Source organism: Salvia hispanica, chromosome 6 (assembly GCF_023119035.1).
Source record: "Salvia hispanica cultivar TCC Black 2014 chromosome 6, UniMelb_Shisp_WGS_1.0, whole genome shotgun sequence".
Classification (NCBI taxonomy): domain Eukaryota; kingdom Viridiplantae; phylum Streptophyta; class Magnoliopsida; order Lamiales; family Lamiaceae; genus Salvia; species Salvia hispanica.
The window spans coordinates 45,209,370-45,234,754 of record NC_062970.1 but is presented as its reverse complement, the minus strand read 5'-3'; the positions used below and the strand labels follow the sequence as shown (position 1 = coordinate 45,234,754).

Here is a 25,385-nt window from a genome sequence, read left to right as displayed (position 1 = left end):
TCCCCGGATTTGAGGCCGCTCGATTGCTCGGATTATTATGGGCTCGATTTCGCGTCGGAGGTTGTGGATTTGGAGGAGATTTTGATGGGGATAGATTCCATCAATTATTCCAATTTTAGTGGTTTTGATTCTTGCTCTTATGCCAATATCCAGCAAGAGTTTTGCACGTATGATTATGATTTTTCCGGCTTGATTTGATCATGATCGTGATCATGGACATGTATATATGTATATGGCTTATAATATATGTATATATGTGTGTATTTTGTATTATGGTATGTGTAGATGAAGCTAGTAGGAGATTAGGGTTGTAAGATTTTGTATATTTTGATACATATTGATAATAAATACTTTATTGTGAATAGTTTTTTTTTTCATACTATTTGTAAATTAGTTTTTTATTGTTCCTTATGTTTATATGTATGTTTATTTTGAAGGTTTATTGCAAGCTAGGAAATTCAAGTGAAGAAGTTATTACATGCAATAACATGATGTTTTTCAAAATCTCATACTATAAATTTGTAACTCATTGCATAATTTGTTGTTGGAAACTTGGAAATGGTTTTGTTTGTTGGTGTGTGTGAAACACTAATAAAATAAAATAAATGAGAAAATATTAGAGGATGCAAAAAATGAGTGATCACTCATTTTGATGGGAAATGCTTGTCCACATGAATATCAAATTTGCTACGTAGTTTGTACAACAAGTTAATCAAAATGTCAATTAGTAAAAAAACTTGTTATATTCAAGAAACGTCGAGGAAGGAGGAAAAAATTATAAATAGCTATGTTTTTCATTATTAGTGAAAGAAAGCAATAGCCATAGACTCACAAGAATGCCCTTCACCGAAATGATTCGCGTATTTACTTTGATGGAAAAATACACGAACCCGATCGATACTTGTATGCGAGTGCAAATTCACAAGTTTATGTTCTACTTTAAGCCCCGGAGAAGAGTATTTGGTAAAAAAAATTATATAAAAAACAATGAATGAAGTATCAGGTGTTTCTAGGGCTGGGGAAAAATATCGAAATACCGAAATACCGGCCTTATTGTGTCGAAAAAATACCGAATTTTCGGTATACCGTGACTTTCGGCACGGTATGATACCTTATCGAAAGATTCCGGTAAGGTAACAATATGAATTTTCAAATACCGCGGTATACCGTTGCACACCGAAATTTGGTATATACCGTAAATTAAGGTATATACCGTAAACTATATATACCACAAAAATATAAACACAATTATATATAAAATTCATTTTTAAATTATAAAATCTATTGTGAAATATAAATATAATTATGAATAAATTATATTTAATTTATTTTTAAAACTATAAAATATAAATAATATTCTAAATACTCTAATTTTCTATTTTAATTGATGTTGAAAGTCAGGTATACCGAACTTCGGTACGGTATCAGTATGGAAATTCGTCATACCGAAAATAAGGTATACCGAAAATTTTGGTAAGGTAAAGGTATGACTTTTTCGTATACCGTATTTACGGTAAGGTATACCTTACCTACCCACCCCTAGGTATTTCATTTTTTTAGTAAAATAGCTCGAATTTGAGGAGTAAGATCAATCCTTTCATATATATTATATTAAAACATAGCTGAAAAGAAGCAACAAGGACTCTGTGGCCCAATGGATAAGGCGCTGGTCTACGGAACCAGAGATTCTGGGTTCGATCCCCAGCAGAGTCGTTTTAATTTTGAATTATTTTGTTTTAATTTTGCTTTAATTTTGAATCTACATTTATTTTCCACCAACTATTTATATCATTAATTCTTCCATCAAAGTAAACACAGTACTATAATTTTTGAATCCTCATTTATTTTTCCCCCACTATATTAATTTGTTTCATTAATTCTTCCATCAAAGTAAATATATGACCTATTTTGTTTTAATTTTGAATCTGCATTAATTTTTCATTTCTTTCATTATGTTTGATTTTCATTTACTCCCCCTCCCCCACTATTTATTGCATTAATTCTTCCATCAAAGTAAATATATGAATTATTTGCTACCGGCTATTTATATAAGAGTGGCTAGGTTTATAGTAGTTTGTGCATATTATTACATTTTCATAAAGAAAAACAGACTAGTATTATTTTAACAAAAAAAGAAACTTCATTACCTTATTGTTGCAATTAAACCATTTTCATTTGAGTTTCCATCAATTTCTGTCTCCGCTATTTCAACCAAACCATTCTATTTGAATTACAACAAGAAATAGTATCTCTAAATCTTCATTACTTTCCCCCACTTTTTCAGTCAAACCATTTAATGGCAACAAGAAACAAAATACTTCCATAAAAAGAAAAAGGAACTAATATACATATATAATCAAATGAATCAAATAGTATTTATTACAGTAATAACCAGAAAACAAATGTGAGATAATCATCAGATCATTCAGCACAAACTTTTTCTCATTTCTCAGCTCCCTTTGAGGAACTTTGTATGATCAAATTCTTGAAAACAAAACCAAACCTAATCACAGTTTCACATGGCCGCCGCCGGCCTCTTGGCCGGCGACTGCTGCGTCGTTGCCGGGGCACTGTACAACGACTTGAGCTGCCGGCTGATCAGCTTACTGTTATTAACAGCCATCTGCAGCTCCAAATCATCCGACCACCACTGCTCCAGCCCGTGCGCCTCCATGAACTTCTGCTTCCCCTTCGAGAACACGAAGAGCTTAGCCGCACATGGCGTGTTCGTGTTCATGTTCGTGTTCGTCTCCAGTGGCTTCGCGTTCTCCTTATCACCATTATCACCACCACCACCACTCCCCTCCGCCCCGACCGGATCATCACTATAGTAGCAGCAGATGTAGTCACTGTTGTTCACATACAAATGAGGCACCCATTGCTTTGATCCCAACGTGACCGACGATTGCACCTCCTCGACACCACCATCACCACCCGCGCTCCTCGAGGGCAGCATCGCCCTGACCCTCTTCCACATCACCCCAGCCTTCTCCCCCATGTTCCTCAGGCTCGAAGCCAGCGACAGCGATGGAGGATTGAACAAATGCGCCTCCACAAACACCCCTTCTTTAGCCAGAGCCTTCCCGACTTGGAGAGCAAAGCCAGCACCCAAGGAGTGTCCCGCAATACACACGTTGCTGCTCCCGTACTTATCCGAGATGGATCTCAGCGCCTTCAACGCGCAGCTGAATCTCACCGACCCCTTGAGGCTCTCCCAGGCCAAGAAACGGAGATCATCCTCTATGTCGCGCCTGATCGTGGGGCTCTTCAGCAGAGTCCCCCTGAGCACCAGAACAGCCCTCGGCGCACCTTTCGGCCTCAGGAGCACGAAATCCGCCAACGCAGCTGCTCGGTCCCATTCTAGTATCGCCCCGAATATCGATCCATCTCTCTCGTCTATCAGCGTCTCCACCAGCTTGTACTTGAAAGGCGTCCACCATTTAGGGGCGAGACCGGTCTCTTCGCTTCGGCTCTCCTGCCTGTCCAGTTCAAGCAAGTAAACTGCTTGTATGAAGCAAGCAATCACAGTCCTTTTGTATTTCCCATCCTTCCTGTTTGATTCAATTCAATCCGTGTTAGAGCAGGAAAATAAGCTCAAATCCCCCAAATTCCCAACTTGAATTCATGCATTTCATATCAAAATTTCAAAATTCAACAGATCAGACTTGGATTTAGGTATCTGTGATTCAATCTAATTCATCAATGCACAGATCGGTAAATCCCTAATTTCACCACACAAACGAGAAATCGGCAGAAAACTAAATCAAACACTGCAATCAAACCGAAAATTCAACAAAGAAGAAGACGAATCGCGGTTGTACCAAGTCGAATTGATGAGATCTCTCCAGTTTATGGTAGGAACATTCCGCGGTCCAGACACATGAAACGCGTAGGGATGCTGCTGCTGCGCTTGAGCTTGAATCTCCAACCGATTCTCACAATCTACGTCTCCCCCTGCTTCCTCCACCGCCTGCAAAACCTCGCTTTTCGCCTCTTCTGCGCCTTTCTTCGCCATTCCTAAACGAAAACAACACAGCACCTGAATCTGCTAACACGGGGAATGAATTGGAACGCGTAAAGATGGAAAGAGGAAGATTGAATGGAAAATTGTGCTAAAGCATGGTTGAATGCTGGGAGTGAGGGATGAGGATTTATTGCGATAGATTTGGGGGAAAATCTAAAGCCATAATTGCTTGATTTAAAAATGGGAAGCTTTTGAATAAGGAAGGGTGGGAGTTTCAGATGGGTAACGGTCATATTTCGTGCTCGTTGGTTTCCAGGTGGATGCTAACGTGAGCCGTATGTGCGCTGGATTTAGTTCATTGGATTCCAACACGGCTAAGGAAAATGCATCCAAGGGTATTTTTGTCATTCACTCTTCAAAAATTTCAATATGTAATACTCCCTCCGTCCCATAAAAGTTGAGACAAAACTTTTGGGCACGAAAATTAAACATTTATATTAAATAAATAGGAGAGATGAAAAAAGTAGGAAAAATAAAGAGAGAGTAAAGTAAATGATGGAATAAAGTAAGAGTAATTAGATGTTTTGTCTTTAGTTAAAAAAAAGGAAATGACTCAACTTTGTTGGGACAGACTAAAAAGGAATACGACTCAACTTTTATGGGACGGAGGGAGTACAATACTCTTCGGATTCTGTTCGGTTCCCACTAGTGATGAGCAAAATAATCGAAAATCGAATATCCAATCCAAAAAAATGGAAAATTAAAATTCATTTCAATTGTTTTAATTTCCTTTAGATTTTGTAAAGATTGTTGTTTCGATACATATAATTTGTGTTAATTATAGAAATTTTATTTTTGGATTTTGGATTTTTTTAAAAAAAATTGGATATATTGTTCAGTTTCGTTTTTAAGGATATTTTAGATATATTTATGAAATTTTAGATTTTCGGTTTCAATCGATTTTTATAGTTCGGATTTTGGTTTTTCGGATAATTTGGTTCAATTTAATTTTCATTTTTAAAAATTTTGATTTTTCGGTTTGGTTCTGTTTGGCCAATAAACTGAATTAAATACTCACCCTAGCTTCCACTATTGCTCGTGACTAAAGACAATGTTTATCCTTATTTCTAGTTTGATTGTCCTTTCTCTCAAAAATTTGGATCGTGATTCGTGACAATGTATCTCGGTTGGCTCGGTTGGCTCCACAATGCTGAGATTACACTTTGTCTCATACATATTTATCACACTCTCACCCATGCTACTAAGTATCTTGCATTGTACCTTGATATTATCATGTTTAGCATATCGAAGACATATTGCATCTTATGTAAAGTGACACATTTCTATTTCAACGTAGTGTAAATTTTCTGCATTATTTTTATATGTTAAAGAGAGATAATAGAGTTAAGAGAGTCATATTTTTGTTTCTTAGAATTATTATCATTTTGAATGAGAAGTTTGAAAAGAATGGGTCATTTTGAACGAAACGAAGGAAATAGTATCTTGATATTCATTGTTGCATTGTAGGTAAACTTGGAGCTAACTAATTATAGTGCACTAGTAGTAAATTACTAATATGTCACATGAATATAAGAATCATTGTGGTATAAACTTTGAAGTTAATGGGACTCAAAATTTTGTGGTATAGTCATTCGTTTTATAAGAAAACAAAAGTGGCAAGTAAAAAATCTGTCTTGCCAACTTCTTTATGAAATGAGATAAATGCATTGAGTTTCTAGCCTTCCTACCTATGCCTTGAAACTGAATGACCCTACAAAAATGAGCAAACAAAACTAAAGGAGAGCTTGGAACAATAAGCGGTCGCGAAGAGTATCAAAGATCGAAGAACCTCCAGCATTTTGTGAAAACGACTCTCTGAATCTCGCTAGCAGTTCGCTATCCCTGGATTGAGATGCTGCATCTGCAGCTTCCCGGGCCATCCCGATTTTCGCATAAGCCTGTTTGCCAGTTACAGCACATTCAGCAAGTGAAAGAGAAGACACAAAAAACTAAGTGAAAATTGCATGCTAGTTTAGTTACTTCTGCTCTCTCTCCCAGATCTGAAAGCCTCGGTATGTACTTCAGTGCTTCATCTTTCTTACCCGCGTCAATGCAAGCTTCCACAAATGGACGATAACCTAGAGACGATGTAAATATAAAGGAACTAACTAAGAAAAAGATTCAAGTTTAGTAATTGAGTAAAAAGCATATGCTGAAATTTGGAACTTAATGTCGTGCTAGTTTTTTCTCGTTAGCCTTTCGTGTACAAAAAGCTAGCAACATGCATCACCAACAGAATCTGCGTCCATCAGTCAATTACTGCACTGAAAACAAGCTTATTCTCGAAGTAACTCGTGCAGCCAGAAGGCACAAAGAAAGAGATAGTCAATTGGATCGACCTGTATCTTATCACTGGAAAGGTTATCGTATCATAGGATGCCAAGTTTATGCTCATTATGCAAACTACTGAAGATAACAGATGGAAAAACAGAGAAAAGAATACCAGAATAAGATGAAGATAAGAAAATTTGAACATAAAATATAAACTATGAGCGCATAACACTGACCAATTGGCGGTCTCTTCTCTCTCGAAAATGTTTCCAGCGCAACCCAGTCTTGGATTGTTGCCAGAGCAAAGCATTTAAGCCAATACCATCGCTTGTCAGCAACCTGAATCGTATTCATGTATTTCAAAAAATATTAATTGTGCTAAATAAAAACCATACCCATCTATGAAAATGCAGAAGCATGCCCAAAACGGCTAGTTATGAATCGCTGTTACTTTATGTTCAACAGGGCAATGTTTGGAATATACAAACCCTAAATTCAGCTCTAACTTTATTTGCAGCACGATGATTTCCCAGAACAATGCATGTGCGAATTGTGTCGCTGACACTTGAATCCATAAAAATAGCCTGCTTTGTTGTTACCTCTAATTCACGTTGAATTCTGCAAATACAAAACTATGCATGATTCATTTAAAGTAGAAATAGAAAAAAAGTTTTCAAAGGGATTAGATAGGATTGTGGTGGAGAGGATCAAAGAAGAACAAAATCATGTTCTAAATGTCACAAGCCTGTAAGTGCCACAGCACAACAATTACCTTAACAGTTTGACATGTTCCTCAGCTGCGTTGGACTCAAATATATGTTCTCTTGATTCCGCAAAAAGATTGCTGGCCTTTTCGATTAGTTTTATGCGTGGACCAAAAGATGATCCTTTGGCCCTCGGATCTTTTGCAAGTACCCACGATTCTTTCCACAAGAGGTAAGCTACCTCCTGCAAAATATAAAACCTTTTATTACAACAAATGTTATAGAGAGAAGAGGTAAAAGGTTGGGCCTTAGGATCGAAAGATCTGTGAAAAACATCATCCAAACACCATCTTCAAAACAAAAAAAACTGCAATAGGCAGCAAGAGAATGGTGCAAAAATGCAAATGTCTAAGTCATTCCAAAGACTATTGAAACTCCAGCAAATATATCTCTGGTATCATAGAATTAGAAAACTGAAATGACAGAAGTAATAGGAATCGAAGTTTTGAAAGACAAGCCATAGTATCAGGTTTCTTCTACAGCACAAGTCAGTTTGAGAACATAACCATACTAATTTCGTAAACATGTTGAGAGTGACGAAAAGAGACCAAACGGAACAGGTAAATGTGAATATATTATTAATGTAGGGAAAAACCAAATGTAATTAACCTGGAGTTGCCCAGTGGATAGAAAGAAGTCCTTCAAGAACTCATGTTTGTAACACCTGGAAAAAGATCAAAATGAAACAAATTTCTTCCCTTCCGCATGGTATTTGGGAGGATAAGTACTTTACCTACCGTGCGTATTTGATAAACAGATCACGTGCAAGAGGTCTAGCCTGTATTGTTGAAAAAAACTCCATTGGCGAACTCTGAAATTTTGCAATTTGTGAATCAAATATCTTTGACCAAGAATTCATGTAAGCATATATTAGAGCTTGCTCCTGTATAAATGTGTGAGAATATTAATCTTAAACAATACTACACCTTCTTCCAGATATGAAACATGACAAGATAAACAAGATCAGTGTCTCCACTTTCGGTAGCCTTCACAAGTGCTGAATATTCTTCCCCAATACTTAGCAAGAGAGGGATCTGACATACAGATACGTCATATAGGAGTTTCTTAAGACTGTCAAACAAGTAGCTTTAATGACAGACGATATCAAGCCAATACGTAATCATGTCTCTATACACACGTAATGAAGGAATATGGCATACAGAAGGGAATAGGGAGAAAAAAACTCAAAACTCTACCTGTTTAGAGGAGCATGGCTCATGTTCAACTAGCATAGCAGCTAATTTCCTGCGGCCACGCTTATCAGCATGAGCAGCAACAGCTGCATAAGATATTCCTTTGCATATCTTCAACTGAGATCTAATAGATAATTATATTAGACAAAACATTTTGTAACCAAACAAGTGGTGCAAATAAATAAGATATTCCTCTGCATATCTTCAAGCTACAGTGAGTATACTTAACCCAAGATATGCAGTGAAGTTGCTGCAAAACTAACTATATGCTCTTACATCTGGCAGCCAACAATCAGGGTAAATAAAACTAATCATGAAACTTTGGGTCAGTAACAAGATTCTTATGATCATGTTCTTGTGGGGAAATAACTAAAACATAGACTACTGAAAAACTGACCTTGTCAAGTAGAATCTGAAGAAGAGTGGCATCAGGAATCACTGCGGAAGCTGTTATCTTTGTACACGCCCAGTGCATTATTACAACTTCCTATACAAGCATCAAATTATAACGATTTCTTTGCAAATTTGCCCACTACTTGAGGTCTCTTATTCCTTTCTACCCATAAATTTTGTTTCTTAAAAAAAATATACACTACTACATTACAAGAAGTTGATAGCTTACTTGGCTTAAGCCGAGGTATTCTGATAGTCGCAGAGCTAGAAGGTGTTTGTGGGCTTTAATTAGACGGTTGATCAGAACAGATGGAGTAAGTAACTGCAAAGAAAAATTTGAAAAACAAACAAGCAAATAAATAAACTAGCATTTTGTAAGAAGCCAGGACATGAGATTTTAGCGTAAGGTACTCAGATGCCAACACCTTGTACTGCTGAAGGCTTAGAGGAATTCCAATGTCGACATCACGTACAGCATTTAAGACACGGAGCATCTGACATATCTCTCGTACACTGTCACGTCGAACATGGCTGCCAAAAAAGCCAAATGGGTATCAATAACATGAAAAGAAAACAGAAGATATTGCTTTTTGGAGCATTAAACGCCATATACTACACCAAATTTAGACTACAACAGCCAAGTCCAAGTTACGGGAACACATAAACCAATATATGTTCAGTTCACTCATTCAAATTTCAATACTTTATGATGGTATGGAGTCAAAAATATGAAAAAAGCAGAGCACAAGAAATATAGTAATTTGTAAGATTTTCTGAGACTATCATCTACTCTATAAATCAACCAAAATAGATTCTCAATATAGTAGCAGAATTTCAGTTCCAATCCTTTCTTGACCAATTGCAGAAGATAACACCTCACATTAGGAATGGAAATCAGTGTCCTCGACCTGTACATAGATACTGAGTACTCATCTATAAAATGAGAACTTCTGCATATAAATACAAACAATCAAATAAATGATGAAAATGCACATGAAGATCACAAATCACCTGGAATATCGAACTACGTCACATATCAATTACAAATAGTAGACCATCTAATAAAAATTATTCATTAGCACAACTTGAATAGGAAAAAGATAACCTTAAATTCATTCTTAGGAGGCAAATTTCTGCACTAAATGTACCTAGAAAAGGTTTGACCATAACTTGCAGCTCTCAATAGTGTCCTTTGCAGTGAAATATCAAATTCATAGCCAGCAGCGTCAATACAAGACTCAACAGCTTCAGGCAATGAAGAGATTAATTTCAAGTTCTCAGCAGCCTGCAAATAATAGAATATAAATATTCAAAAAATTCTTGCATAGTTTTGGAATACAATCCCAATCTTATCAAATTTTTATGAGTCTACTACCATATTTAACATTAATAAGCATGCATCTTTTATCCCAATTTTTTTATTTTCAATATTAATAACATCAACTTAGTGAATGTGTAGGGGAGGCTAACAGGATAGCGTACAATGATTTCTATAAATCGGCTAGGTAGGAAAGGAGAGGGGTAATATACCTTCAAATTTTTAACTTTTTATCAGGTCGGCATATTACAAAACTTCAAGGAGGTAAAACAATTGATGTGGCAGAGAAAGAAAAGCTCACTCTGAAGTGTGAACCTAAATTTTGGAACCTTTCCTACTTTGGTCATTTAAGTATTTCATTTCAACTATCTTAACTCTAACAACCTCCATGTGCCACATTTCTACTGTATAAAGTTGAGGCAACAGACAAGTTTGTATATAACAAATCTATATAATAGAAAATGCAATCAAAGACGGACTACCTTCGCACTTCGCCTATCAAAATGCTCCAATGCATCATACAACAAAGCAGGAGGCGATGTGCTCCCAATCTGAAAGATTGACACTGTAGAGTCTGGAACTCGATGCAAAAACTCCATGGTTGTGTTAGATAATATACGCACCCCATCGCATTCTGGAATAAGAATAATTGGCTCGTCATAAATGTATCGCACCGGCTCATCATAGGGACCCACCATCAACAGCATATCCTCCCAGTAGAGTAACACAGCATCCGATCCGCACCAAGCTAGCTGTTCCGGTGGGAGTGCTGACTGAAAATGTTAAAAGTGATAGTATAATTGTGTGCAAGCTATTAATCCATACTCCATATTTCCAATTGAATTATCTACACAAAGGACAAATCCATTGCCATTGAATTTAAACCGAATTAGCTAAACAGAAATGCTTAGCAGAGCACAATGTAACTCACAGGGTGCGATCATATCATAACTCATATTTATGTGATAACCTAATAACCCTATCATTTTATGGGTCAAAAGCATCATTTTTACTAAAAATGGTATTTATACACGATAAAATATCATTTTATCAGCATGCATAAAATGATATTATGTTCCATAAAATGAGGGTTATTAGATTATCACCATAAATATGGGTTATGATATGATCGCATCTCGTACCTCACAAGTATAATCAATGAACTCTTTGGAAAAATCAGAGGACATAACCAGAAGCCTTCCATCATGAGTGAAGGAGGCGACGAACTCCCCTTTCCTCGACAGCACCATCTTCTGCAACGGTCCAATTCCGGCCGCCAAGGGCTGAATTCCATCCTCCTCCACCAGCAACACGTGATCCCCAACCCCAAGCAGCACCTCCACGCCCCCGGATTTCGAAAGCCCCGGCTCAATCACCGCCATACAATGCGGCAGCTCCTCCAATCCACAATCCGCCAATCTAACCGCCCTAGGCGCCTTGAAATCCGGCACCGCGAGGATCTCCAGCGCCTCGGTGATGCAGACGACGCCGTTCCCCCAGAACGCGCAATCGACGACGCTGTTGTCGAAATTGAAGCACTCCCGGCCGAGGGAGAAGGTGGAGAGGAGCTCGGCGTGGACGCTGTAGGAGTAGACGGTGCCGTCCTGCGTGACGCAGGCTAGGGCTAGGTCGTCGGTCCAGGACATTCCGATCAGGCGGCCGCCGGGGTTGCGCCAGACGCACTCGGCGGTGAGGCGGCCGGAGGAGGTGAAGATGCGGAGCCTGCGGAGGGCGGATTCGGCGTAGAGGTGGACGATTTTGGCGTCGTCGCGGATGGCGGCGATGGGGCCGGCGAAGGGGGCGCACGCGATTTTGTTGCGCGTGAGGTCGACTTGCTTCCACTCCATCTGGTAGAGCTCCGGTTTGCGGTAGTAGCGATTGTAGAGGAGCTGCCATTCCGCCGCTACGGTGACTCCTGCCATCTCGATTTTTGAGATTGATTCAGTGTGAGATTTCGCTCGAATTTTGATTCACATTTGATCTGCAGAAAACCGTTAGGGAGTGACGAAGAAGAAGAGAGCAGTTAAATAGATTATAATTTTTTAAATAAAATAGTTGTAACTAATTTTGATCAAATAAATTATGAATTAAAATGGTAATTTATAATTTCAATCAAGAGTTAGCATTTAATTAGCAAAAGTGGTCAAGATTAATATCGTTAATTGGAACTATAGTAGTACTACTAATTTTAGTTTCATCAAGTTATAATACTACTGATCTATATGGCTGGGGAAAAATACCGAAAAAATGATATATCGCTCGTATTGTATTGAAAAATATTTAAAAATTATCGAATTTTCGATATATCGTAATTTTCGATACGATACGATACTGTATTGTAAGTTTTCGATACGATAACGATATGAATTTCCTTATATCGCGATATATCGTTTTATATCGAAAATACAATATATATCGAAAAATTTCGATATATCGATATATTTTCGATATATATCGATATTTAACGATATATCGAATTTCGGTACGATATATCGAAATATCAATACGATAACGATATGAAATTTTTTTATATCGAAAGTTCGATATATCGAATTTCGATACGATAACGATATGAAATTCTTTCATACCGATATTTTCGATACGATACACGATACAACGTTTTCGATACGATATATCATATCGACCCACCCTTACTAATATACACTCTCTGTCCCATAAAAAATGAAACTTTTTCCTTTTTTAGTTGACTTATTAAAAATGAAACGTTTACTAAAATGAAAACAAGTCTATTTTTACTTTTCATCTCACTTACTTTAATCTCTCTTCATTACGTCACAAAATAACACTACATAAAATCTCGTATCGATTCTCAAATATTTTATTTTAATTGGGACGGAAATTATTTCATATTATATGACCATAAAAACATTGTGAAAAAAATAATAAATCACGATGAAAAGTGGCTTCTCTTCTAATTATCTCGATTTGGTACATGTTAGTGTAATTTTAATTCTCTACTATATTAATTTAATTCAGTATTTTTATCCATGCATCGCAAGGAGGATAATCTAGGATTGATACAATTGAAATATCCCATTTTTATTTCATTTAAAAAAAATTAATTTATACTAGTAAGCATTTGCTTTAAGTATACTAATTATGAATCACCAAATTCAGTCAAAGCAAAAAATATGAAGAATTTGATAGTTATTCAATCAAGTTCTTGGAAGTACATTAGTTAATAATCCAAAATAATTAAAATAACCTCCTTGATTTTCACTAAATGCAAAAATAAAAATAAAAATAGTTACAATTCAGAATTGCAAGAATCAATCCCCTCAAGCTCAAGTAGCAAGAATTTCTCAATAAAAATTTGGTAATTTCACTAGATTTGTTTCACAACAATTGGACTTCTAACATAATGCCTTCCATCACTCCATATCAGCTGTCCAAACACATAGTCCTTCACACCACCATACTTCTTAGCACTCAGTGTCACTCTAAAGGCCTTCTCCTCCCCTTCTCCCCCGAACACGAGCGTCTCCGGCTCGACCCTCACCGACACGCCACGTGGGCTGCGCACGCGGGCTCTGTAGGTGCCCGGGGACCCCACATTCTTCACCCTTCTCGCCACGGTCACCGAGCCGTTGAGGTACGGGACCGTGATGGAAGGGTAGTTGAAGTCGATGAGGCGAACGGCTCTGGTGCACGCGTACGCCTCTTCCGAGAAGAGCTTCATCTGCGTCTGGTTGAACCCGATGGCGCAGAGGAAGTCCAAGTAGTCGTTTACGGATAGATCGTAGACTAGGCCGGGGTCCATGGCGCGGTTGGGCTGCACGTGTCCTCCTCCGTAGCTGAATGGCGTGGCCTTGACGTGGGACGCGTTTGTCACGGGCTTCAACTCGTTGTCGCGCGTCCTCGCTGCAAGAGGAAACAGAGTGAGTGACGGGATAGTGTGGTTTCGTTCGCTACTGATCATGTTTGTTTTGATTTGTTACCTGTTGTTGTGATGGCGGACCGGATGGCTGCGGGGCTCCATTTAGGGTGGAGGGTCTTCAAGAGGCCGACTACTCCGGAGACATGGGGGCACGACATTGAGGTCCCCGACACCGAGTTGAAGAGGACGCGCCGCGTGTCAAAGCCTTGATTGGTTGGCCCCTGCGCCCCCGTGTAGGCGGCTATGATGCTCACTCCCGGAGCAGTGATATCCGGCTGAAAACAAACGGTGTTTCCAAGTTAAGTATACATTGGGATGAGTCAGTACGGTGTACCTTACTAAAACTGTCATACTGTATATATTACCGAAAATGTCATTATAAATAAATAATCATACTATTACCTTACCCGATTTTTCGATATGTTAATTTTTAACATTATTACCATACTGAAGTTCGGGAGTACCTTACCATACTTATGGTATACTAAATTCGGCGGCATTACCGAAATACCGTTATACCAAAATCTTGTTTCGTACCGTTAAGATAAGTGTGGTATATCGGTGTTTCGTTAAGATAAGTGCAATAATTGCATTCTAAAGTCTAAACCTTTAGGATTTCAGGTGTGATGGTGTTAGGCCCTTTAGACGAGAAGGCCGCCATGAAAGGCGCAGGCTTCGCGCCTAGCTGAGTCGTTGGCTTGCTAATGTACGCCACGGGCGACCTGACAGTTAAACGCCGTGCCAAGAATAAGGATCACACATTGTTCGGATTCATCATTGATTTGTTTCTAACCTTGTTGAATTGATGTAGGAGAATAGAGTGACTCCATCAGAGTAAATGATGTGTGAAGCAGGCAGAACATGAGGATCAGCAAGGATTTCATTACCAGAAGCCTCATTGTTTGCCAGCACCATCCCCACTGCTCCGGCCAAGGCGGCCTGCTCGCCTTTGTCGACTCTCGCGTTGTCCCCCCGCAGACACACCACGATCTTCCCCTTCGCCTTCCGCGGATCCAGAGTTCCCGGTTTGCAAAGCAACCTACATCAACATTTCCTTGATCAGCAAACAGCGGTGGTTATCATTCGGTGTCCGCGTATAAGTAACTTACGCCTCATCAGCTGTCGCGTTGGCAAGTTTGGCCGACACAGCTGAGATGACGGGATACGCCTTGTGCTGAGGCAACGACGTCGCTGAAAGGCTCTCTCCCTTCGAAACAACAAAATGCGTATGTTATGTTATGTTTTGTAATATCAGTTGACATCATAAAATATATCAGTTCGATAATTCATGAATATCATGAAATGATATGTTTTGTAATGTCAACTGATATTCGTATATTTGCAAACTGATATAAGTTTGTGTTCTGACTTATATACCTTGAAGCGCAATCCATTCCCTAGCGAGACGAAGCTAGAGAACTGGCGGTCGATGGTGCTCGCCCCAACCGTGATCTGCCAAGGTGCAAGGTTCGCAACCGTGCCAGGGTCCGGCCCCGAGTTCCCAGCCGAGCACACCACCGCAATGCCATGCTTCGCTGCGTGGAACGAGCCTATAGCAACGCTGTCGTTGTAGAACGGGACAGGATCTCCTCCGAGAGACACAGACAGAACATCAACCCCGTCATATATGGCCGTGTCGAAAGCAGCCAGGATGTCCGCATCGAAGCACTCGTTCCCGCCCACAGGCGGCCAGCACACTTTGTAAGCAGCCACCCGAGCCCTTGGCGACCCGCCCTTGGCAGTCCCGTTCCCATACCCGAAAACACTCGCCCCGCTCACAAAATTCCCACCGGCCGTCGACAGCGTGTGGGACCCGTGCCCCTCCGTGTCCCTCGGGCTCGCGAACGTGGAATTCAGTGGGCCGGCCACGGCACTATACCCCTTGCTGAAGTACCTTGCACCAATCAGCTTCCTACACAGCTCCAATCAATTGACAGTTAATATACTAAAACACTAAAGTTTCCCAACTGAAAATGCAAACTACTAAATGAAGAAACAGACAAAGTGGTGTCTGTCTCCACATGACAACAAGATGAATTTGGTAAGAAATTAGATGAGATAAAGGTGCTAGAAAAGGGTAACCTGTTGCAAAGAAAGCTGGCATCCAAATCATTTTGGCAAATTCCCCTCCACTTTGAAGGAACTGGTCCCAATTCTTCATCACTAAAGCTTTTTGAAGATGGCCACACACCTTGTTTCAACCACACAACGGTTAGACCCTACACGAAGCTATGACATCGAACGAGACACGACCCGGTTTTCCTATTTAACTCAGCAAAGCCATACTCACTTCCACACTCACAAAATGTGTTCTTTTTTAATCACAATTACCAAATTTATTGTCTGATTCTGATTCTGGTTAAGCAAACTCAAGTAAAATAAATGAATAAACTAAAAATGTCTTCTTTAGCTCAACACAACAACCCCACATTGCTATAAACAATCATAGAGGTCAATAATGCTCTGCAGCAAAGCTCCAGACATAGATGGCAGAAAACAATAAAATAATTCTCACAACCTAACAGATTCAAACCTCATAATTAAAGCAAACTAAACACTGACTTAACTAACATTAGTCATTAAAAAAAATGGATCCAGATAAGGCTTCAAGACTCACCAGTGTCAAGATTGGCAATAATGGTATCTTCCCCAAATCTAGCCTTCTCCCACAGAGAGCCGGCTCGGATTTCGCCATTGCTTTCGAGCCCAAGAAAATCCCATGACCTTGTTGTGTGAAGCTTCTTCCCCTGATTCAGAAACACTGATACAACATTTGGATGCTCTGACATAAAAAAAACAATTAGAACTCCAAACAAAAACAAAAACCAATCAGACAAGAACTGCAAAACAAAATTAACTTTCACTCTTACTAGATATTCTAGAAGCTTCTTCGTCTTCAAGGATTGCAGCAAACCCATTGATGTGTTTAGTGTACGAGTAGAAAATTGCATCTTTGGCCTTATCAGAGCTACATGGGATCAATAAAGATTAGATTTTTATCATAAAGATTGGTTTTTATCATAAAGATTGGATTTTTATCACAAGAAAATCCCACAAATCTTGATTTCTGCTAACCTGCCAAGGAATGATCCAAGAAACTGATAATGGGACTCTGTGACAGCATCATAATCATGAGATTGGAGTCCTATTCCATGTGAATGAGCTCCCAAATACACAACGTAGGACTAGACAAAAATCAAGAAACAAAAAAATCAAATCAAGCTCTATTATTAACCAGAGAAGAAAAATTAGTAAATGCTTACCTTTTTGGTGGCAAGTGTGGGTCTAAGCAATAGTGTTATTAGAGCAAGTGAGAGGAGATAAAGAGCTCTATTAATTGCCATTGCTCTTCACTTTAGAGATAACAGTCTATTTTTATTTTTTATTTTAGTTTTCCACTCACTTAGCTCCCACTAAAGGAGGAGAGTGTGTAGTGATGGTGAGCAGTTTGTATTGGTGGTTGAAGCAGCTATTTAATAGATTCTTGAAGGCTGTGGGGTTGACCTTTCATGGGGCAAAAAGGTGAGAAAACCCATCATTGTTTGACTTCATTTTAAAGAAATGATCGAAACGAGGTGATGGTGTTTGGAGCTTTAATTGGATCGTATTATATTCTATGGGTGTTGTGATTTGCATGTAATTTGTGAATATGATATGTTTTGTTAATCTAAAGTATTTAAGTGGTGTGACAAAATAGTTCGGTTTGACTTTTGTGTTATTAGGGAAAAATGCAATTATGTCATTCTTGTTAGTAAATTTTTTTTCAATTTATGAGATATTTTGTAATTTGAAATTTCGAGATTCAATTGACGACGAAAGAGATTCTGGTCGTGATATAGTAAGAAAAACCCTTAATCGGATAGATTCAACAACGATCTACTAGCAAAGACAAAGTGAAAAAAGGAAAGAGACAACAAAATTAACTTGAGAGTTGCAATGAAGCTGGACATATACTTAATGAAAGCAAGCACTAATTCTTCCAATTGTATATATTTTGACTAAAATAGTTAATCAACGATATCCACATCTAAAGGAGATCAAATGATTAATTATGATGAGGTAAGATTAAGTGACAACAAGTGTTGTGGAGTTGTGTGTGATGATGAATAGACATAATCCAACATAGTTAATGAGCAAAGTTGGTCAACTTTTTTAGTTGTGTGGTGCATGTATGACTATGATCATTTGATTTGTCAAAAAAAAATGTTTCCACCTCATTTTGTTAGTATAAATACTCCAGTATTTAATATACTCGTGGAATTAATTTTTACTCCCTCCGTCCATGAATAAGAGTCTCGTTTTTCCATTTTTGTCCGTCCACGAATAAGAGTCCCGATTCATAATTACCATAAATAGTAAAGAGACCCCACATTCCACTAACTCATTATACTCGTATATCATTTAAAACTAATATATATAAGTGAGACTCATATTCCACTAACTTTCTTCCACCAATTTTTCTTAACATTTCTTAAAATCCGCACTATTTAGAAATGAGACTCTTAATTATGGACGGAGGGAGTACTAGAGATGTAGGTAGGAATATAAGTTACACTAGCAATAAAAGAGCACATGTCTTGTTCAGAATTGGTGAAACTTTCATCTGGCATAAATCAACTTTGAACTTGTATATATGTTCACATTTATTGATTATTTGATGAATCCCTGATCCCTAGTAGCTATGTTGTAGGCATTGACCCTATATAGGAACAATGTGAAAAATAGATAAAAATGAAAATGAACACTTGTTCATCAATAGACACTAAAATATTGCCCACCTTTTGTATCAATAAAAAGTAGTACTACTAATTAATGTAATATTTTGTATCAATAAAAAGTAATCAATGTAATATTTTGTATCAATATAATCTTTTGTTACATTGTATCACTATCAAATTCATAATATCCGAGCACATGATTTGCACCTCACGACCTGAGTTGTGCTTGACGAGTTACATAATAAATTAATGTTAAAAAAAATCCAAGTACACTTTTCCTTGTACTATATGAAAATCTTATGATCATCAACTAGTAATAGAGCACATATATATGTGCTCGAAATCTCTATGAGATGCGCTAAGAAATACTCATACGACGAACCTAATGCACATCACTTCGCGTGCTCAGAAAATGCTCAGTATTTTCTGCTAACCAAGCACAATTATCTTATAACAAACATCGATCTTTTGCAGTGTCATTGGTGTCAATTTTAGTTGGACGAAAAAAATACAATATTTATCAAAATTACAAACTATTTGGATCATAACAAACAATAGTTTTCATCAAAATTGTGAAAGATTTTTCAACACATGATGGAGTAATATAAAAGAAAATGGTGATATGAGTGGGTGCTTTTGATAAAAAATAACAAGCACATGACCATGCCCTAGGTGAGTGGGGCTTATATATGGATGACCATTAACATCATGGAGGGGACCCTTATGCTACTTGATTCTCAATTATTTTTTCTTCACATATTAATAAACATTGGACTTTGGAGTTCATTTATTATAGGATTTTTCATTGATTTTTTGTGTGAAGATTGAAGAATAGCAAACATGACAATTGTCATTAATGATTGGATAAAATTCGAATTGATAAAGGGAAGAATAAATCTTTGAAATGCGTAAAGTTATTGACAATGATAAAGTTATTTGGACAAAACATATTAAAAGATGTGGTATACATACATAGTTTGAATTATTTTAAGACAATATTGAAAGGGATATATGATAAATGCATCCAAAAATTGAGTTGGAAAGAAAGATAGAGGCTTTGAACTTTGAAAAAATGCAAATGGAAGCCGCTCCACGATGTGAAATAAGTCAACTGGTTGGGATTCGGTTTACACTATTGAATAATAACATTTTCTAATTTTACCAATAATATTAAAAAAAAATTATCAATTATATTTATAAAAAAATCAGGAACGGGCACAGAAAATTAATTTAATTAAGAGGAGTTCAAGTCGATTTTATTAAATAAATGCTAAAATGATATCTAAATATGTGAAATGTAGATTGAATTTTTTTGGTAAGGTGTGTTTAATATAACCCTAGCATCTAGTCTAGTAACAAAGCCATACTTTTGTCAAGAAGATATTTATTTACGAGCTTACTTAGCGAAATTTCTTTTGAATCAAAACAAAAATAAAACTTCATTTATAGAAATTTGTTCATATTGATATTAAATGAAAAATGAATAAAAAAGATAGAGAAATGAACTAGCCATAAAATTAAAGTTTCGGAATGGAGTAAAAAATGTGATTATAAATTTAACATAATCGTTGGGGCCCCATGGCCCGTCACCCCACCATGTAGTTTCGTCAATGCTAGCACCTCATGTGTCAGCCACAACTCAGAGGCCAATATATTTTCGATTGAATAGAATGCATGACGACACAAAATGACTACGAACAAAACTTACTATACATCAATCCAATAGAGAGGAACGACAATCAAACGCACCTACATACATCAAGACAACATCGCAATCGAATGGTTCAAACGCAAGAAAATTAAGATACAATAGTAGCCGTTACACCAACACACCACCTCTAACACTTGCTAAGAAATCAGGGCCTCATTAATATCCATGTAATGAAACATACTAAAGAATATAGAATTACATATGCATTCTATTTAATAATCAAGTGTCTCTTTGATCCACATTGTTTAATGGTGTACGGTTCTCAAATCAAACCGAAGTCACCGTCTCACAAATTCCGATTCTTCTCCCCATGTTTGCTTCATTTAAATACGGCTAAGATCACGCAGCATATTAATGTCCAAGATTTCTTATCTACAAATTAAAAATATAGAAATAAAAACAAAATTAGATTGTGTGATATGAATGAATGACCTTCTTGTTCTGTTTTTTGCATTCCCTCTATTATACAACGTTATAATTAAGAAAAAAGAATTCAATCCATGCGTGTAAGTAATTAACTATGTTCATATGATTTAATAAATTATTGATAGTTTTGACCAACTTGGAAATTTGATTAAAGAAAATCTAAACTCTTGATGATAAAAAAGTTGGACCATTTCTCGATTTATGCGTGTCATTCTTGCGCAGAGTCCATGCTAATCTTTTCTGTGTCGTTCCAATTTTATCAGATGTTCTCGAAGGGACAATGGATGTAATTATATGCCGAATATAAGTATATAAAACATAAATACATTGTTTCTCCGGCGTGGGAAAACAAAACTTAAAACTTTGGGCAATATGGGTTTTGAAATATGTGATGATTAAGATTTGAGACTTATTCAATCAAATGTACTAACTACTAATCATGGAAATTAATTTATAAGAAAAAATACGTTATAGTCATTTCAATACATTCAACGCACATAGAGATGAATATAGTCTAATAATAAATTCAAACGTTTCATTGAAATTGTCACTTGGAAGTTTCCTGAAAAACAAATTTTATGTTCGTTCTCTCTATCAAAAAATAAGGCCATAAGATTGTATTTTGCAGGAATTCAATTTTTTTTTTTTTTTTTTTTAAATCTGTTGGGTGTAACAGGAAAAAAAATTTGGACCATTTCTCGATTTATGCGTGTCATCCTTGCGCAGGGGCCATGCTAATCTTCTCTGTATCGTTCCAATTTTATCGGATGTCCCCGAAGGGACAATATCTATTGTTAGATGCTCGTATTTAAACACTAGTATAAGCGGCTATATATCCGATGTGGGAAAACAAGAACTAAAAGTTTGGGCTTCATGGGCTTTGGATGTGTGGAGATTGGGCTGGACTTTGTAAAATGTGATTTTTAAAGTTTTAATTTGAGACTAAATAATTGCATTAAGAGAACTCTCTTGTAGTCATTTTTAAAATTCAATTGAAAAGAGGTGCACATAGACTTTAATAAACTAGTATAACAAGAAATTTTCAAATTATAACTGACATTGTTTGCTGAAAATTTTCCAAAAAAAAAACTAATCATAGGTTAATCTCTCAATCGAAAAAATAGAGCCATAAAATCGATTTTCAACGGAATTCAGCTATCTATTAAAAAAATATCTCTTGCGTAGGTTCTTCTCTCCAACAGAACGATAGTGTCATAAAATCGTTTTCCAAGATGGAATTCTATGACGAACCCGAAGAAAAGTTAGCATTTATCCGATGTGTGTCTCCCCTTGTACAGAGTCGTACTAATCTTCTCAGTATCGTTCCAATTTTATCATATGTATCTGAAGGAAAAAGATGCTAGTTGGGTGCTGGATCATAAACCTGAAGATAAATTATTGTTTATCTGATGTAGATTGGCTTTTGTAATGGGCTTTTGATATATGTAGATTGGGCTATGTAATTTTTTAAAAATTTTGTTTTGAGACTCATTAAATGTAATGATGTAGGGAATGAATTGTGTACATTCACGAATTTCAATGAATAGAGGAATATCTAGAGTTGAATTAAAATAAGAAATTATTCGTTGGAAAATTTCATGAAAAGCTAATTGTAGATTCTTCTCTACAATTGAACAAATAGGACCATAAAATTGATTTTTGGTGGGATGAAAAGATGATAGAATTATAACTATAGATTATGACCTTGATCGAAATATAAACTTGTTTCATTACTTCATACATTATAGATTTATAGGGATGGTAAGAGATATCGTGTTAAATATTTTCCTTGACTTCTATGGATGCAATATAAGTTCTATGGAGTGATATAATTTCTAATGAATGATCTACTTTTGTATGCTTAAATTTTATATTGAACTCTTTATCAATACTTTATTACGCCAAATTGAGTTATATAGTAGTAATTTTTATCAAATAGAAAATAATTATTATAATTGATAAACTAAAAATTAAAGTCTTTACTGTTTTCAATGCCAATTTTCAAATTTGTATACCCAATAATAGGACACTAATTCCTATCCACTTGCTACTTAAATTCTAAAGACCTAAACCATCACATGTAGCACTCTCATCACAAATCAATACACAAGCCAAAATATCAAGAAAACGTAAGTGCACTTTTCATTCATATTGAAATGAAACACTACATTAGTACTAGAAAAGCTATGAAGATTGAAGAGAGAAACTGGACTAAATTTATGGTTACCTTATTCATCACATGTCTAATTAGGAATACTAACCAATAATATCAATAAAACTTATGAGCTAAATTGATACTGCAAAAGAAAATGGGGAAATGCTCCAATAATCAATCTTCTTCAACATTCCTATGGCCAAACAATCACAAGCAAAATAACCAGTATCTATTTTCACAAAATTTTATGGTTGCATTAACAAAAAAATTTGGACCATTTCTCGATTTATGCGTGTCATCCTTGCGCAGGGGCCATGCTAATCTTCTCTGTATTGTTCCAATTTTATCAGATGTCCCTGAAGGGACAATATTTGTTGTTAGGTGCTGGAATATAAACATACATATAAGTCATTGCTTCTTCGATGTGGGAGAACAATAATTAAAACTTTGGACAAAATAATAAGATTTTAGACTTATTTAATGTTCTATTCTTGGAAATGAATTTATTATAAAAAAATATGTTATAGTCAATTCTATACATTTAATGTACTCAACAAATATAGGAATGCATCAGGAGCCATGCGAGTCATGCTAATCTTCTCTATAATATTCTAATTTTATCAGATGTCTCTAGATGATACTACCTCCGTTCCCAAATTTGCTACACTTTGACTCGACACGGGTTTTAAGAAATGTAATGTAAAGTGAGTTGAAAAAGTTGGTGGGATGTGGGTCCTACTTTTAAAGTATTAGTTTTATAATAAAATGTGAGTAGGAATGAGTTAGTGGAATATGGAGTCCACTACCAAAAATGATAAAAGTGAAGTGTATCAAATTTTCAGGGATGGATCGAAATGATAAACTGTTTCAAATTTTCAGGGACAGAGGTAGTATATCCAAAATTAGTGCTTATCCGATGTGGTAAAAAGGAGCTAAAATTTGGGCAATGGGCTTTGGATATGTGGAGATTGGGCTGTTTAAAAGTTATAGTACTACTAATTTTAAAGATTTTATTGACAGTTACTAATTATAAGAGAAGTCTATTACTAGTTATTTATGTATATTCAATGAATTCTATGGATAGAGATATATATATAGAGTTGAATATAGTAAAATAGATATTGTTTGCTTGAAAATTTCTTGAAAAGCTAATGGTATATTCTTTTCTACATCTGAACAATAGGACCAGTAAAATTATTTTCGGCGGAATGAAAAAGACATAATACGATAGAATTATAACTATAGACTGTGACCTTAATCGCATATATATTTGTTTCATACATTATAGCCTTATAGGTTTATAGGGGTGGTACCGGCGAGGAGAGATACATGTTAAATATTTGCAAAATTTGGTGGATGGACGAAAATGACAAAATGAGATATTTATTAGTGAACGGATGGTGTAATTTATTACACAAAATTGAGTTATATAGTAGTCATTTTTATTAAATAAAAATAATTATTAGAAATGATAAATTAAAAAATAAGGTACTGTGTACTTTTTTAAATGCCAATTTTCAAATTAATATACCCAATATTAATAGGACACTATATCCTATCCCACTTGTTGCTTAATTTCTCAAGACCTAAACCATTACAACACTGTCATCACAAATCAATACAAGCCAAATTATCAAGAAAACATAAGTGCACTTTACATTAGTAGAAAAGGAATTGAATAGAGAAACTGGACTAATATTATGGTTACCTTATTCATCAAATGTCTACTTGTTCATCTATAACAAATACTCCTACCAACCAAAATATGAAGAAAACTTTTTAAGCTAAATTGATATTGCAAAAGAAAATTGTGGAATGCGTATGCCAATAAGAGTTCAACATTCCTATCTGTTGCGTTAACAACAAATTTTTCTTTTTGTTACATTAACAATCAACACAAGCAAAATAATCAGTTTCTATTTTCACAAAATTATATTGTTTCGTTAACAAAAAAAATTTGGACCATTTCTCGATTTATGCGTGTCATCCTTGCGCAGGGGCCATGCTAATCTTCTCTGTATCGTTCCAATTTTATCGGATGTCCCCGAAGGGACAGTAGAGGTAGCTAGGTGATGAAATATAAACACAACCATAGGCTATTGCTTATCCGATGTGGGATAACAAGAACTAAAATTTGGGCTCCATGGGCTTTGCATATGAGTACATTGGGCTGGGCTTTGTTAAAAATTCGGTTTCCTAATTTGAGTTTGAGAATCATTAAATGTAATGATGTTGGAAAAAAGATCTGTTTTAGATTTCTAGTTATTTCTCCACATTCAATCATTCAATGTATGATAAGGATTGAGGTATGCATAGAGTTGAGTATTACAAAATATTATTAAAAAATTTGTTGAAATTGTTTGTTTAAAAATTTTCCAAATAACCAACACAAGCAAAAAAATTAGTTTCTATTTTCACAAACTTCCATGCAAGGATATAAAACTACTCATCACCGCTCAATTCAATTGATAAGACGTTTCAATTTCAATAACCAAATTTATCATATTCGAGTCA

The 25,385-nt window shown here is 36.3% G+C and overlaps 3 protein-coding genes and 6 non-coding genes across 9 annotated transcripts; 1 reads left to right on the top strand and 8 right to left on the bottom strand.

Annotated features, from left to right (window-relative positions):
* Positions 1–1,640: 1,640 nt before the first annotated feature.
* TRNAR-ACG lies at positions 1,641–1,713 on the top strand. The gene has a single exon. It is a non-coding gene; the product is annotated as a tRNA-Arg (tRNA).
* A 648-nt stretch (positions 1,714–2,361) lies between these two features.
* LOC125193425 (GDSL esterase/lipase At4g10955-like) lies at positions 2,362–4,182 on the bottom strand. The gene is made up of 2 exons (XM_048091215.1): positions 3,822–4,182; positions 2,362–3,551 (listed from the first exon to the last, which is right to left on the bottom strand). Exons 1-2 carry the CDS (start codon positions 4,013–4,015, stop codon positions 2,516–2,518), a joined length of 1,230 nt encoding a protein of 409 aa, XP_047947172.1. The 5' UTR covers positions 4,016–4,182; the 3' UTR covers positions 2,362–2,515.
* A 1,366-nt stretch (positions 4,183–5,548) lies between these two features.
* Positions 5,549–11,933, bottom strand: LOC125196489 (protein VACUOLELESS1-like). Its single transcript, XM_048095020.1, has 15 exons — positions 11,106–11,933; positions 10,446–10,736; positions 9,794–9,930; positions 9,071–9,176; positions 8,875–8,967; positions 8,650–8,739; positions 8,256–8,369; positions 7,986–8,093; positions 7,797–7,870; positions 7,669–7,723; positions 7,068–7,243; positions 6,784–6,913; positions 6,532–6,634; positions 6,005–6,102; positions 5,549–5,922 (listed from the first exon to the last, which is right to left on the bottom strand). The coding sequence occupies exons 1-15, from the start codon at positions 11,883–11,885 to the stop codon at positions 5,758–5,760; spliced, it is 2,520 nt and encodes an 839-aa protein (XP_047950977.1). The 5' UTR covers positions 11,886–11,933; the 3' UTR covers positions 5,549–5,757.
* A 1,183-nt stretch (positions 11,934–13,116) lies between these two features.
* On the bottom strand, positions 13,117–17,321 carry LOC125196962 (subtilisin-like protease SBT5.3). Its single transcript, XM_048095633.1, has 11 exons — positions 17,125–17,321; positions 16,937–17,046; positions 16,732–16,829; positions 16,479–16,643; positions 15,944–16,052; positions 15,239–15,773; positions 14,971–15,068; positions 14,655–14,900; positions 14,469–14,583; positions 13,923–14,136; positions 13,117–13,845 (listed from the first exon to the last, which is right to left on the bottom strand). The coding sequence occupies exons 1-11, from the start codon at positions 17,203–17,205 to the stop codon at positions 13,310–13,312; spliced, it is 2,307 nt and encodes a 768-aa protein (XP_047951590.1). The 5' UTR covers positions 17,206–17,321; the 3' UTR covers positions 13,117–13,309.
* Positions 17,322–20,892: 3,571 nt separating this feature from the next.
* LOC125197563 lies at positions 20,893–20,995 on the bottom strand. Its single transcript, XR_007172103.1, has one exon. It is a non-coding gene; the product is annotated as a U6 spliceosomal RNA (small nuclear RNA).
* A 401-nt stretch (positions 20,996–21,396) lies between these two features.
* On the bottom strand, positions 21,397–21,499 carry LOC125197715. Its single transcript, XR_007172241.1, has one exon. It is a non-coding gene; the product is annotated as a U6 spliceosomal RNA (small nuclear RNA).
* A 471-nt stretch (positions 21,500–21,970) lies between these two features.
* Positions 21,971–22,071, bottom strand: LOC125197567. The gene has a single exon (XR_007172106.1). It is a non-coding gene; the product is annotated as a U6 spliceosomal RNA (small nuclear RNA).
* Positions 22,072–23,134: 1,063 nt separating this feature from the next.
* Positions 23,135–23,237, bottom strand: LOC125197716. The gene has a single exon (XR_007172242.1). It is a non-coding gene; the product is annotated as a U6 spliceosomal RNA (small nuclear RNA).
* Positions 23,238–24,822: 1,585 nt separating this feature from the next.
* LOC125197714 lies at positions 24,823–24,925 on the bottom strand. The gene has a single exon (XR_007172240.1). It is a non-coding gene; the product is annotated as a U6 spliceosomal RNA (small nuclear RNA).
* Between the last annotated feature and the right edge of the window lie 460 nt (positions 24,926–25,385).